Source organism: Eublepharis macularius, chromosome 6 (genome assembly GCF_028583425.1).
Source record: "Eublepharis macularius isolate TG4126 chromosome 6, MPM_Emac_v1.0, whole genome shotgun sequence".
NCBI classification, from domain to species: domain Eukaryota; kingdom Metazoa; phylum Chordata; class Lepidosauria; order Squamata; family Eublepharidae; genus Eublepharis; species Eublepharis macularius.
In genome coordinates this window covers 86,120,803-86,136,816 of record NC_072795.1, presented here as the reverse complement: position 1 = coordinate 86,136,816, position 16,014 = coordinate 86,120,803, and the positions used below count along the sequence as shown (strand labels likewise).

The 16,014-nt window shown below is 37.9% G+C and overlaps 1 protein-coding gene across 7 annotated transcripts in view; it reads left to right on the top strand.

The window, feature by feature from the left end:
* Positions 1–16,014, top strand: part of ATE1 (arginyltransferase 1) — a 114,549-nt gene that overhangs the window by 13,372 nt on the left and 85,163 nt on the right. For 5 of the 7 annotated variants that reach the window (XM_054983030.1, XM_054983031.1, XM_054983028.1 and 2 more), the window contains 2 exons: positions 209–426; positions 6,053–6,181. In XM_054983030.1, the coding sequence (XP_054839005.1) occupies positions 209–426; positions 6,053–6,181 (347 nt within the window). Of the gene's footprint in view, positions 1–208; positions 427–3,472; positions 3,602–6,052; positions 6,182–16,014 lie in introns of all 7 variants that reach the window. The other 2 variants (XM_054983034.1, XM_054983029.1) reach the window with 1 other exon arrangement.

Sequence of the window (16,014 nt, the reverse complement as noted above, 5' to 3'; positions counted from 1 at the left end):
GTATTGGGGCCCTTGCTCTCTCTATACTTGAACACCATCAGTAGGCCCTTCAAAAAGCAGCAGAAGAAAGGGTTGGAGTTAACCTAACCTCATATATGTTGAGATCCTTTTCAGTGTAGAAAGGATACCATCAGAAATTGTTACGCTTTTGCTTATGATCTATTTGCCTGAATATTTCCCACTGAATACATGTGTGTTGTAATTCTAGGCAAAGGAGCAGACTTGAGCAAACCGCCCTGTCGTAAGGCTAAGGACATACGGAAGGAGCAAAAATGGCAGAAACGCCTTCAGAACCAGGCAGGGAACCAGGCACTTCAAGAAGAAACTCAGATTGCTCCCAAATCTAAGTCTAAAGCAAACCAGCCCAAATCAATTGAAGACTTCATTTTTGTCACCTTGGCTCTCGAAGCTGTGCACCAGTTAGAGGTATTAATCTAAGTAATACAAATAAGTGAAAAGTTCTGGTTATTTTAGCAGTGCTGTTATCTTTCAAAGCAAAGTAGTTAGTCTAATGTTATGGAGGGTTTTCATTTTAAACTCAAAAACAGGAGAAATGGTAGACAGTGGTCACATTAGAAAAGATTTTGATATCCATTACTTGACTTATAAAAGTGTTGTTTTGCTTACAAATTCCTTTCATTTTATTTTGTGTATGTATAAAACTTAAGTGAGGGTGTTCTTTGGAGTGACACAAGAGGGTGCTGTAGTCCCATCTAAATAGGTAACCAAAGATACACAAAACAAAAATAACAAGGTATGAAGCCTTAAGGAGGCATTAAATGTAGAAATGTAATGTCCCTTTTTGAAACTAAATTGATTGACATGCAGTTTTTTAGAAGATAAAATGAACAGATTTTTCTTAACTGATTAGAAGAGAGCTAATATGTCCCCAAAACTGCATTTTGGGATGCAGTTTTTTTAAAATCCACATTTACTAAAAAAAAAAAAAATGCTGCTAGATGGCATACAAATTTTGAAAACGTCTTATGCTGTCCATGTAATCTTGGATAATATGTTGAGATCTACTTACAAGGCAGCTACTGCAGATACATAATAGCTATATATTCTCTTGATAGCTGTTGAGTGTGCAACAGCTACCCATAGAGGGGGATAGCTGTTCTTTGGAGAACAGTTGTGGCCTTTAGAATACTGATAGGCTCGTGGTTGCTGCTGTGCCTCAGTATGAAATAATAAGCCTGCCTTAAGCAGCCTTCTGCCTCTTTTAATGTTGGAAGGAAAGAGACAAAGCCAACTGCATTACTCCCCTTCTGGATTTGCAGTTCTCTAGGGTACAGTTGGGTGCTCCTCATTCCTTCCTTGGGCTGAAATTCTTGAAGAGGAAAGGCACAACTGTGGATACATGATGAAATTCCTCTTCAAGGGAAAGACTCAAAAGGCTCTCATGTCTTATTATGGTGGTTACGATTTGTAACTCTACAGTTAAGAACCCGTTGTGTGTGAGAGTCATTATAAGGGAACTAAATCTCCCTAGCAGTGGCTTCAGATCTATAGACATTCAAAGATCTGGTTTATTTAGCTTCTGAAGTATGTGGCTTTTCCTGTTATCTTGACTTATAACTGTACCTTATGTGTGTGGCCCTGTTCCTTGGTTCCATTCCCAAGCTTGTAATGTTCTTCCAGTAACTTTTCCCTTGCCATGTTCCTGTTTGACCGCCTTCTCTTGCCATGTGTCATTTCCTGTTTCTGACCCTCCCTTACTTCTGCTTTAGCTTGTTTCTGACCTAGGTGGACGTCTGACTTATTCTTGATTTCTACCTCAGCTTAACAAGAATTTTGATTCTGTTGATTTCCAGTTGCCATCTCTGCTTGGTCTCTTGCAAGGCATGATCTGTAGCCAGAGTCTGATTCAAAATATTTTTTTTCTCTTAAGCCTATTAAGAGACTGATCCAAAATTCATGAAATCTAAGCCTTAGCACTGAGAATCAATCCATAAACATGTATTGGATGTAGAATTTGGTGTTCTCATTTTAAATGCTTGTTCTCATTTTAAATGCTTTCTGCTTGTTTATTTAAAATTTATCTACCCCACTTTTCCCATTACAGTCCATGGTAGCTTGCTTAGCGCTGACAGTGTACCTATACTAGATACGCAATCATTCTTTTCCCCAGTTTAGATATGGCTGTCTTACAAGGAATTGTTCAGAATTAAAGTGCACAGTGCTCTAATACTCAATTGTAAATAAACGTTTGTATACAATGTCCTCTATAGTGGATCTCAAAATACACTGTCAGGGTGTGCTAAAGTCCATGTTACCCATTTAAATACAAGCCCTGCCTCCCACTGACTAAGTAAGGAACAGTGCAGTAGATTTAAAGATACAGTAAACCCTTCAGGGGCAAGATCTCACAGCTATAAAATCCAAATTACAAATAACACGAGAAGTCAAATAACATGAGAAGTCAATCATTTGGTTCAATCTATTTGGGGTGACTGGATCTAATTCATAAATCCAAAAGGATTCTCTTCTCAACAAGTCCCTCTGCAGGTTGCTTGACCCCCAAGGTAACCTGGTATTGACTTTATATTGCATTGGTTTCAATTTTACATATTTATTGCTGTATTTATAGATCAATATTTATTGACTAATTACACTGTGCACTTGCATTAGTAAACTGAAATATGTATACAAACATTTATTTACAAATGAGAATTTGAGCATGGTGCACTTTAATTCTGAACGGTTATAAATTGATAGCTTCCCCCACAGAAGATCTTGTATCTTTCACCAGTCATCTGAGTTTCGTGGTGCCCTTTAGTTTATGGATTACAAGGAATTGTGGCATAGTTTTTGTATAAATGAAAGAGAAGGATGCTTGCACTGAAATATTCAGAAATCGAGCTGATGTACTAAAAAAACTCAGGACAAACTGAAAAGAGTGTAGTTAGATGGGGGAAAAAATCAGCATTTTTTCTCTAGGAGTACATAAGGTAATTAAATATTGATATTAGGGTCCAAAGCATATATGAAAATTGATTTTGCAGAGAGGAATATCATTTTCAAATGAAAAGTTGATTTACTGCAAATCCCCAAATTTCCCTTGGTGTATTCTTGTATAGCAAGTTTCTTTACCTTTTAGTTATGATTGTAGAACAACTCCTGGAGATTGAATTTATGTTTGTATAGTTTTTGTATTCACATGTAGAAACTGCACCATTTATTCTAAACTGGTTTGTATTGCTGTTTTATATCAGTGATTGGAAAATAAACCTCATAGTTAATTCACAGCTAGATATTCTACTGCTGAAAATATATTCAGGTAAAAAATAACAGTTTGCATTAGTTGGTTACAGAACTTTTTGTGTTAAAATTTACAAATGAGAATAATAGTTTAAAAGCTTATAGATTAGTGTCAATGTTTCTTTTGTTACAGAATTATTTTATAACTATTCTTGCTGTTGAAGCTCTTTGGTTGTTATTGCAATAATTAGTATCTTTAATTCTTTGGAAGGTGAGGCTGGTGAGATCATCTCCACCAAGTTCCCAGTTCAAAGCCACATTTCAGGAGTCTTACCAGGTCTATAAACGTTATCAGATGGCTATTCACAAGGACCCACCTGATAAACCAACCGCAAGTCAGGTCAGACAGTGTAAGCTTTAGATAAACTCTGCATGTTACTTGCATTTATTCTGAAGAAATTGGGAATTACTTTAAAGCAATGTTCCATAGAAGCTTATAAAATGGTATAAACTGAACTGAAGATTCTGGAAATACAAGCAGGTTTTGCACATCTCACTGGTGCCACAAATGATTAAATTGCTTTATAAACAAGAGATTCAACAACATTCTCATGGATGTTATCGCTGTTCAGGAAAGAATTGATGAGCATGCAAAACACACAATTCTATTTAACAGTAGGGCATCTGGATTTTGGAATTGTGGTTGTTTATACAATAAACAATTCCATGGGAACTAAAATATGCTTGACAAATACCTGTAAACATAAGGAACGCTTGCTGTTGGATGCTGTGTCTTTGTACTTGGATGCTGTTGGATGCTAGTATCTTTGTACTTTAAATTCGTACTAGAGGTCCTGTCCATAAAATATGATGCACTTCAGGAAGAGACGGAGAAACTGAGCAAAGTTGTGAATGAAAGAGTGAAATGTGTTGCGTGAAATGCTTTCCCTTCTCTTTTTCTGTTTACGTTGACTCAAGCCTTTTGCTTTAATCTTGTGTTTCTATATGTGCAGTCCCTTCTGGCCTCCTCTGCTAGTTTTCTCTGTTCCAGTTGTTATCTCTGGTGGTAAGAAGCTGTGGAAGACACCAACTTTTGTAGGATGCTGTGCAGCTTTCTGAAGACACAAACAGTAATTACTTTCCCAAATGCATACTGTTTTAACTCCTCAGAATACAAGACAGAGTTCAGTTCTAGTCCCACTCCGCAGTCCTTATCAAGAACTCTGTCATCAATGCAGTGTTGTTGCTAACTTTCAAAATACAGGGTTTTGCCTTGGGCAGTCCCTTTTAACCAGGCCCAATCTGGTTTCCCCATTTCTAGTTCCTCTCTCTTCACCTGATTGCTTCCCAACCATACCCCCCATACAGTGTCCTGCTGCTATCGTGGCTGCATACCAGCCTTAAGCATGAAAAAATGCATTGTTCTTTGCAAAAAATTAAAGTGACAAAATAGGAGTAACTTTACAGAAGAGTGGTGGTTTTGGAAGGTGTTGACATTTCTTAATAAGCACCAGTTAGACAAAAGCCTTCCTATAGGAGCTGCCTATTGTAGACATGATAAATGAAATGACTGGTGAAAAGGTAATTGTGTGGTAGATAGAGTACTCTTCTAGAGTGACAGATAAATTAAAACATATGGGACAGTCATTTTCAAACTGTGTCATACTTTATGGGTAGTCCCTTTTGAAATTATGTATATTCAACTCTTCAGCTCCTATGTTAATAATAATTAATAATAATGACATTCTATTTATATACTGCTCTTCAGGACAACTTAACACCCACTCAGCATTTATAAAGTGTGTTATTATTGTCCTCACGGCAATCATCCTGTGAGGTGGGTAGGGCTGAGAGAGCTATGAAAGAGCTGTGACCGAGCCAAGGTCACCCAGCTGGCTTCAAGCAGAGGAGTAGGGACTCAAACCTGGTTTTCCAGATTAGAGTCCTGACACTCTTGACCACTACACCAAACTGTTGATGATGATCTTCTTCTCATACAATACAATGAAAGGGATGTGCCTAAAAAATTGGGCACTGTGACTGAAACCTGGGCAGTTACAAAGACCAAGAAGCATGTTCTCCTGTCATGGTCTTAGAAAGCCTTGGTAGCTTCTACATTTTGTAGAATTATTTGTACTCTGATGAAGACTCCAGTATTGATGTTCACATGTTATAGTTCTACTGTTGTAAGCATATCAGCCCTTTCTTCATTAAACAATCCCTATATGTAGTAGAAAAAATTGGGGCATGTTTGCAGTGTGCAATAAGTTCACATGGAGCAATGGTCAGGCCTCTGGGCCTCATTGTTGCGCTGTGTGGACTGAGAGTGTACATTAGCATACGCTCAGCATGTCCCTGTGCCTCCACCTTGTTGTGTGAGTATTGGAAGTAATGGGAAAACTGACCTTGGGAGAACCTTTTATGCCCTTACTGACCTCTCATTGAGGAACCCTGAGGTTCTTCAGTTGAAAATCTCTGGCATATCCTTCTAGAACATGAGTCAAATCTTTATATGTTTATTTGCACTTCCTCTGCATCTTTTGCATGAAGTTGTGTGAGTTATGTGTGTGTGGAATATAAAGTAAATAGATGGATGTTGTGGCTCAGCATGACAGCTTCAGCTATACTGGGATTAAAAAATGCAGTTCAAGCAGAGCAGAACCAGCCTAGCACTAAAATCTTACTATTGCTTCAAATTCTGATATATTTCTGCGGTTGTTGAGTTTCCTTGTGTCTCTCCTTGGCAGAGGCTTTGAAATGGATTTGAGGAGATAATACACTAGCCTTTCCTTCAGAAGTATTTGAGCATATTAGAATTCAAATAAATACTTGTATTTTCCTTGCTCTGAAGGTTAGGTTAGTACGAGTCTCTTTTGAGGACCCACAATTCAGATCATCTTTCACCCAGTCGGCCACTTTATTTGCCAAGTATCAGATGGCCATACACAAGGATACTCCTTCTGAATGTAACAAGGACCAGGTATAGTTCACTGCATGTACTTTTTGTCCTTGTTGATGATATGATTAATAAGTTAGCTCTCGGTTGTCACAGCAGAGCAGAACTAATTATTACTGCACCATGGAGAAAAGAGCTATTTGTTGCATGGGCTTACATGCAAAATACCAGACCAAATTAAGTTAGAATTAAGTTTGGTGATTGTGGTTAGAGACGTGAAGTCGGGGGGGGGGGTTAAAAAGAGGAGTTAATATTTTTTATCCAGGCCTTCACATCTCTAATTGTGGTGATCTTAAAAAACATGCTAAGAAAAGCAACCAAATACTGAAAAATCATTTACTAAAGTATATGAAATGCTGAAATAGACACTAAAGTGTGCTGAGGGTGGCCAGAGGGAGGAGGGGGGGAGGTGAGTAGTGGAAATGTTCACTTGTTTTGACTGGCATCATCCATATTACAGGCTCTAATATGTTTTTTGCTGACTAAGTTAGTTGGAATAATATTGACAATGATTTTCCCAAATCATTTTGGAAGCAAGTCCTACTGTCCTCAGTAGACTTTGCGGTGAAGTAAATATTCTTCAACCCAGAGCAGAGACGTTATTTCTCTTGTGCATGGATAAGAGACCATGAGTAAGAGATCAGGAGTAGACATGGGCATGAACCGCAAAAAACCCCAACTATGCGGTTCGTAGTTCGTGGCATTTTCATGAACCAGGAACCACGAACTCCAATGAACTGGGGCAAGTTCACGAACCAGCTCTGGCGGAGAAATGGCCATTTAAACTGCAGGTGGGGCTTGGTTAGCCAGCCAGGAACTCCTGGCTGGGCAGCCAAGCCCTGCTGTTTAAATGATCAGCTGCTTGTCGGGGATCTCCCCGACAAGCAGCTGATCCGCGGGCTTAAATGCCCCTTTCTCTGCTGCTTTGCAGCGGCTGGGAAAGGGTCATTGCTGTTTTAAAATGAACCAAATGAACCTCTCAGTGCCTTTTATCTTTCTTCATCTTTAGTTTATACAGTGTATTCATTCCCTCCCCAATTTCTCATTTAATTTCCATCTCATTTCTCCTGTCAGCTCTTAATCATGATTAACCACATGTCTGAATGAGATTTAATGCCAGCTGTGGGCTGATATGGCTATAGTTAAACTTAGTCCCACAAAATAATAATTAGTGCCAAAATGGAAAGGATGGAAAAGTTGAATGAAAGATATGAGGAAGTAGATTGAGGGCATGGAGCACATGTACAGGGTGTTGAGGGGAGACTGTCCTAGTGTTATAACCATAGATAGACAGCAGCATTTGAGTCTAGTGGCACTTTGGAGACAGACAAGATTTTTCAGGATGTAAATTTTCGAGAGAGCTCCCTTCTTCAGATACCACAGTTAAAGAATCAGAAATGTTGGCATATGTTTTGATTGCCCTATGATGCTGGGCTGTAGTTTAGCACTACAAGAACAGTGTTCTGAAAAAACTGTTGTCTTCTTTCACGTGATGGAGAAGACAAAAGTTTAATTTAATTTAATACTTGATTTGCCATTACGTCTAAACTGTGGTTAGCATATATGCTACAAACCAGAATTGGACAGGCTTTCAAGACAAGTGCAAATCAAAGATTGGTGATTTAGATGCAGTGGCAAACCTGAAAGTACATACGTAACTAGCTTGCTGTGCACATGGTGAGAAAAGGAGGGGGTCGGGAATCATACATTTTTTCAGTTACCAAGATTTAGATGTGAACCTTAAATGAATCATGTTTCAAATATTTTGATGACCAAATTTATTTCATTACTGCTTGAGCATATATAGCATTTAGAATCAGTGGAACTATTGATCTTGGCTATTCCAGCAGGCTATAAGACACCTTCTTACATATTTTCCTGTAACTACTCCTAGAAAATATGTCATAAAAAGCAGTGTTAAAGAGGAGAGTTAAAGTTTTACAGAAGCTGCAACCTCTCTTTAGACTGTGTGTGTCATGTCTCATGTAAATATTTTAAAACAAATATGTAAATTCTGCCCCACAATTTTACTTGATTCTGAGTTGTCTCTTTATGTTTTTTATTATTCCTTTTGATTGCATCCAGCAATTTTTGCTTTTATATAATGCATGTGAAATTGTTTGTATTCTAGTTCTTGGAAATGTCAGTGTAAAATGATTGGAGGAACTGCTAAAGCACTTTCAACTCAATTTTATAAAATAGGTACAGTTTAAATATTGAGTTCCCCCCATTTAAAATTTGCTGTTGTTTTCTAACTGCAGCTTTTTTAATGTGACGATTATGCTCCGTAGCAATTCAAGCAAGGTCCTATTCTACGTAGGTTTGTAGAATGGCATAACTACTTTAGAACAAACTAATGCATGGTAGTCATTCAGTTTCTTACAGGTGCTTAGGTTTTATCTGAGTTTCTGTAGGGTTTTATAAAAATCTCTTTTTCTTACTCTGGGCTATAACATGGGAGCCACATAGAACTTTTTAAAGGATGGTATAACTGTACATTTCAGTTTGGTAACTAGATACGATATATTGAAAATGTAATATTAAGTCTCTAGGTTCCTACCTTAAAAGATAAAGGGTGATGAAAATCTATTTCTGTTAAATAAGTGCAAATTCATCTGTTTTTGCTATCAAATTTCAGAAGTCTTAAAATTTATTTAAATTATCTTCTGGGGCAATGAATATTGAGTGTCAATACAATTGTAATGTATTTTTATTTTATAATTTACAACTTCTGTTCAAATAAGAAACTTTAAAGGGCTAGTAATTTTTTCAGTGCTTTGATAAATAGTTGATTTGTATTTCTTTAAACATTTGTGATCCAAAAATCTTACTGATTCCCTGGCTTAATTTAGTACCTAATATAATACTGCAATATTTTATTTCTTGAAAAGGCGGGGCGGGGGACAGGGGGTGCTCTGAAGACTAGAAACCAAGGTTGTATAACATTCTCAGAATAGTTCAATATTTGGACTAGCATACTTTAATTGACTTCAAATGGTGCAGTTTGTAAATGTCCTTTGTTACATACTTTTAAAATGTGCTGGTTTTTAATACAGGATATAGACTGATTTTTGTTGGAAGCTGTGAAGTCAACAAATTGTTCAGTGGTTGAATACTTGCAGTTTTCATTTGTAACTTTTGTTCAGTATTCAGCATTCATATTTGTCATACAGTTAGTACTTGACCAGTGAAATTCTAAACAGAGTTACTCCAGTCTAAGAGCCAAGCTACAAGTGACGCCTGACACAGGTTGGACACTTGTCAGCTTCCCTCAAGTTTTGATGTGAAATGTAGGCATCCTGGTTTTACAGCTTGTCTCTCCATTACAGCTGCAAGACCAGGATGCCTACATTTCCCATCAAAACTTGAGGGAAGCTGACAAGTGTCCAACCTGTATCAGGCGTTACTTGTAGCTTGGCTCTAAGCCCATTGAAAGCAATGGGCTTAAACTGGAGTAGCTCTGTTTAGGATTTCACTGTACAGGCTGTACTCTCTTCTGTCTTAGAGAGATATTTGTATGTTTTAAAAATAGTCCTAGAGAAAACTGCTTCTGTACAGAGCAGTATTAGTATAAATTTAATAAATGATGGCTGGTTGACCTTTTTAAAAAGCAATATTGTAGTCAGCAAGAACATGAATTTATTTCATTGTGCTGCATGTCAAATATTTTGGCAGATTTTGTCAAAGCAGTTTCCTTGGACTACTTGAAATAAAAGTTCCTGGGTTCCAGGACTGACACAGTGCATTTGTATAGCCCCATGTTAGATTATGATGAAAGCAAGATTTACAATGTGGTAACTTTATGTATTAGAATAAAAAATTGGAATGGAAGGTAGTATACTGACTAGGTATTGGTTTCACTTTTTTTCAGAATATACCTGGTTCTTCCCAAAATGCAGGTGGAAGGCGTGCAGTCATTTCTTTAAACTTTGATTTATGTATTAAAAGTGAATAACTTACCGTGGACCTGCAGGTCTAAAATATATTATTTTATTTTAGCTCACCTTATTTGTGAGCTTTCAGTATTTTTCTTTTCTGTATGTAATTTATATTAAACCTCCCTATTAAGAAATCAATCATAGTACTTGAACTGAAAATGGAATGGCTTTTGAAAGGAATGACACAACATCTTAGTATTTGTGTACTCTATATTTTCAGATAAAAAATTTGAAGATTATTAATATAATATCCATCTTAAAACTTTCTGATACTCTTTGTCTATAGCACTGTGCGTGTTCATGGTGATCTTTTGTGCATATTTATGTACCACCAGTCCCCAACGTTTTAAGAAAAAATAGATAAGGCAGTCTTGAATAACAGCTCCCTGAATAGAATCAGTTCAGTGAAAGTTGTTTGTCTGTCTGATACAGCTCAACATAACATAGCACCTAAAGGGTCAACCCATCTGTAGCTTTTCTGTCATAAACTGCATGACAACAATATATGGAATCTACTGAAGCAATCAAAGAAAATAGGTTTTAAAGAGACTTTCTTTAAGCACCCCAAATACTCTGCCCCTGTTCTTTTATACGCTCACTTTTACTACTACTTATATTCATCAGGTCTCATTTTTTCTGTCTTTCTTTCATTGATGTTGGAGGTTGAGTTTAAAACTTAACTGAGAGTTCACTAGATACGAAGTTTTATATTCTCCACTTCCCCAACTAACACTCTTGTGACAGTGATAAAATGTTTGACAGCTAAGTAGGCTGCTAGTCATTGCTGTAGCACCTTAGTGAAATAGAATTCCCTGTGATGGATTTTATTTATTTTATATGCTGTTATGTATAGTGTACCTTCCTCACTGAAACTCAACTACTGGGACATTCATCAAACAATACGATAGGGTATGGACTGCAGAAATGTGAAAACAGGCATAGATATGAAACACTGCAGAAACAAAGCAAGCAATTTGACTTGACATATTAAACAATGTGGAAAATCCCATGGATGCATATCTTCACTAATGGGTGGTACCCAGTAGTATAGTCTGCAGTCCCTGTCCTTTTACCAATACATCTATTTGAAGCAGGGTCAAAAATTTCAGTTTGGTAATGGAAAAGGGGAACCTAGACACTGCCCTTACTAGTCCAGACTCCAGAAAGAGTTAGTACAAGTTATCATTGTGTCCAATATGGCTCCAACATAAAGCCTCCACTTTGGAAAGATGTTTAGAGGAAGCACAGCAGGCTGCTACATTTTTGGCTGCTCAGGTAAAAACAGGTTGAAGCAATTTGCCACACAGTATGACAAAAGACGATAAAGTCCTTGTGCAAACAGTTGAATCTGCAGCAGGGTTTGATCTCCTTCTAACACCTGATGACTATATACTATGACATCAATATTTGATGCTTTTGTCTGTTCTTTAAATTTAATATATTTCTGGAAAAGGACTCCCTTCTCTGAACACCAATGCATAGTAGGACAAGGTAGATTGATACATCATAAACATCTGTTCTTCTGAGTGGTTCATCTGCCTCAGCATATTAGCACCTTGCAAATGTTAAAAACAGGAATAGGTTGGAGTATTGGTTCAGAAAGGTCCAAGCCAAAGGCAATCTCTAGTCACCAAGTCTACCACTGAAGTTGAATGTATCTCTGACGCATAAGCCTGCTGTGAGCTTGAATGGATCATTCATCTACTCAAGGACTTTGGCATAGACAAACTTAAATCAATTTCTCATTTGAAGACACCCCCATCAAACCACCTGAGAAGAACAGCTACGCAAGAAGATGAACCTTTGTAACTTCAGTTTCTGTCACTTGAGAAGAGGTTGTTGGGATTTTTGCAAGTGTCCTACATTCAGTCATGAAAGAGTTAAATTGTTGTTCTGTTTGTTTAGTCAGATATCTAGTTAGCATAGGACCACATAGGCCCTCGAGTAAATGTTCCCGCCATAGAAAGGGGAGTCTTTAGTCCTATTGAAGGAATCTAGAATTGTCTATTGGATGAATCAGTTTATTTGGAGCAACTAGCTAGCAACATATACTAAGGTTTTATTGCTCTTTGTTCAGTTCTCAGTCTATCTCCGTCTTTCTCTCTAACCATCAAGATATAGCGAGTTAATTAGATATTTATTTTCTTACCAAATCTAACCTTTCCCCTGATATGTAGTAAAAGTATTTTTCTAGAGCTAAAACCACAGAAGTTTGCCTACTTATTTCCAACGTGCTAATATCAAACTCTGCAACTTTTTCTTCCTTTTAATCTTCACCCAACCAGCATATAGTCTACAGTCTCTGTCTCTTTACCAGTGCATTTCTTTGAAACATTTCCTTACAGCCCTTCTATCTGTGCAAGAAAGTCCTCCTGTATAATTCAGTTTTGCATAGTTTGTGGAAAGCCAGGAGAGTGGGGGCCCACCTAACCTCATCAGGCAGATCATGACAGAGAATGGGATTGTCTAGCTCCTGATAATAACCAAGTTGTGGTGTTCTGCACAAACTTGAGTCTCCAAGTTGACTTCAAGGAGAGACCTATGTGTATAGTATGTTACTGTAGTCTTGACATAATATTACTGTGGCATGGATCCAGGTGGCCTGATTGGGCCTCTGAATTAGACTGAGTTGGAAGAAGTCTTTTTTTTTTTTTTGCAGTGGCATTAAGTTGCTTTTCCAGCAGCAATCCCAGATCCAGTATAACCCACAGGCACTTAACCATGTCTACAAGGTCAGCTTGAATCCCATCGAAGTTGTAGAACATGATGTCTTTCCCAACCAGCATGACTTCAGTCTTGCCTGTGTTCAGTTTCAATTTGTTCAATTTCAGCAGCTCACTATAGTTGTCAGGCAGCAGCTCAAGACTTTACTGCAACACCATGGGATTTGGACAGCAAGATATAGAGCTGGGTGTTACCTGCTACCAGTGGTTTCTCCTAGAGACTTTACATAGAGGTTGAATAACATGGGATGTAAGACTCTACACAGTCCAAACTGGAGTGCCCAGCCTTGGCTGACCCAGAGCGCTAGGAGGCAGAGGCTGGCACCAGTTTGTCAAACTGACTTCTGTTGGGATGGAGCCTGGAGCAGCTTTTTCTGGCATCAGAAGGTGCCAGCCCTCTCTTCCCTGGGCCCCCAGGGCTTTTGTTACCCAGTGTTACATGCAGCAGATTATCCGAATTTCCAGTTTTCATTTTACAAAAATGGGGAAAAAAAGATTGGGGTAAAGGTGGTCTCGAAAGAACCGGGGGGGGGGGGAAACCCCAGGAACTCCCCCCCTCCAAATCCAAAACAAAAACTAAAGACAAAAAAATGCATGTGACAATCGGGATAAATTTGAAGCAGTATGTAGCCAGAACTGATGGAAAACCCTTTCTGGAAAACCCCTGGGTCAAAATGGTCTCTAAGTAGACCAGACGGTGTATTAAGTATCTCTTCCACCTTGCCTATATTACAGCTGGTATCCATATCAGAGTGTATTTGAGATATTTTATCAAAAAAAATTGTGCAAAAGTAATTTTGTACAGCTACTGAGCTACTTTGGCATCTCCATTTCTTTCAGAAGTAACATCAAATATGCTAAGTATATGTATGTGAAACCTTTAAGACTAACCAACTTTACTGTAGCATAATCTTTCGAGAATCACAGTTTTCTTCGTCAGATGCGTGACTGTGGCTGCTTCCATACACGTTGGATAATCCACTTTCAATACTCTTTAGTGAACATTTGAAACTGATTTTCCATGTGTGGAACAAAAAATCCACTTCCAAAGGATTGCGCAAGTGCATTGAAAGTGCATTATTCAACGTGTGTGGAAATGGCCTGTGATTCTTCGTCACGCATCTGACAAAGAGAACTGTGATTCTCGAAAGCTTATGCTACAGTAAAGTTGGTTAGTCTTAAAGGTGCTACTGGACTCTTTTCGTTTTTGCTACTACAGACTAACACGGCTAACTCCTCTGGATATATGTATGTGGAATACACTTATAATTCTACAATGTTTTCCTTAAATTGTCAGGATTGAAAGGTCAGAATTAAACAAGCCACTGCTTTCTATTAATGCTGTTTGCTGGAACTTTATATCCAATTAAGATGTTTTAAGTTTTAGAATATTTTTTTCTGCCTTCAGTTGCTCCCATCGATAACAGAGTTACTATTTGGGAGCTGCCATGTGCTGTTTCCATAATGCTCTTTTTGTTAAACTAACTTTTGGTCAAGTCCCTTTATGGTAGTCTGTGTCTTCTGAAGAAACAGTTTACATCTGCAGTGTAACCAAAACAAACCAAGTGGCAATTACACCAGTTAGAAAACATTTCCATACATGATCATAAGTCTGACAGTAGTTCTCACAAATAGCCACGGTTAACAATTTTATTGCTATTTAGACTTACTGAGGCAAACATTCTACTCCACAACTTGGGCATATTTTATAATGACAAGTTTATAGGAAAAAAAATAGTGTGTTGCTCAGTTTCCACTGCAAAACTGGACACCCCCCTTACCTTAGGCTTAGTCAAATATTTGTTTTGGAAGAGAGTTTATTTAAAGGCCTACAAAATATTCACTGTCTAAAAAGCTGCAGTAATGTGACTAAACTGGTTGTAAATAGTCTTTTCCTTTCTTTATTACTTACGTATGAGCCGTCCAGTCACAACCAACTCCAGCAAGGGGTTTTCAAGGCAAGTGAGAAGAGGTGGTTTGCCATTGCCTTCCTCTGCAGAGTCTTCCTTGGTGGTCCCTCATCCAAATATCAGCCCTGCTTAGCTTCCAAGATCAGGCTATACCATGCTGTCTTCCCACTCCCTTCTTTATTATCTACCCCAAAATGACAGTCAAATGCTAAATATGGAGAATAAAACAAATGAAAGTAAAAGCGGGGAAATTGGTTTAAAGAAAAAAGGAGTATATTGATCTGTGTAAGAACTCTTTTTTCCATCCCTTTCAACCTCTTTCCAAGTTTAGCTGTGAATGTCTGGAAGAAATCTACATCTTAAAATATTAAAAAAACATTTTTTATTTGCACTCTGTTAGGCAATAGGCAGTCCAGGTGTGTGAGAGGAAGCTTTGAGGTGGGCATGGAGCTCCTGCATGAGCAGTGGAATAGCTGAGCTGTATTGCACACAGTGTTTGACTGAATGGGAAAGTCTGTTTAGATTTTCCAGGTGTGTGTGTGTGTGTGTGTGTGAGAGAGAGAGAGAGAGAGAGAGAGAGAGAGAGAGAGAGAGAGAGAATGTATGACTGAATCAGAGCAACATTTCTTGAACTTTAATGAAAATTCAGAGACTACTGTCTTCTTTTCCTCCTTCATCCAACAATAACGAGTTTTTCCCTGGCTGAGTGTATAGAGGGGTCCTTGCATAGGGATTGCTCACTTTGTCTGTGATAAGGTTGATGTGTAGCCAGATCTGTTCCTAAAAGGAAAAAAGTGCTATTTATATCAGGCACTGCAGCAGCAACTATTCAAATGGAAGAGCAGCAGGGTGGTGGTATAAAGATCATTCACAATAAAGGCTGAGTTGCTCCAAAAATGTTTTGTTGTAAGATTGTGTATGCATGCAGGAACATATGCACACATATATCTTTGCAATTTGATACTTCTTAGTGATTTTAGTATAGTAAAAAACCTACTGCTGTTCTTAGTGTTCTAGCTCCTAAGACTTTTAAGTTTGATTATTGGTTTTTATCTATATTTGTTTATACCATCATTCTTTTTTGATCTATGAGTTACGTTGTGAATCTTCAATTTTTAGAGCACCAAATAAATATTTGTGTGCAGATAAGTAAAAAATATATCACCTCTGCCATAATCTCAATAAAGCACCATGTTTTCCTGAATTTTCTTAATCCCAAAATGCAGTGGGATAATGTGGGAGAAAGGGACGCAAGGCAGGGGGTCTTCTAGGGAAGGTAGAAGCAG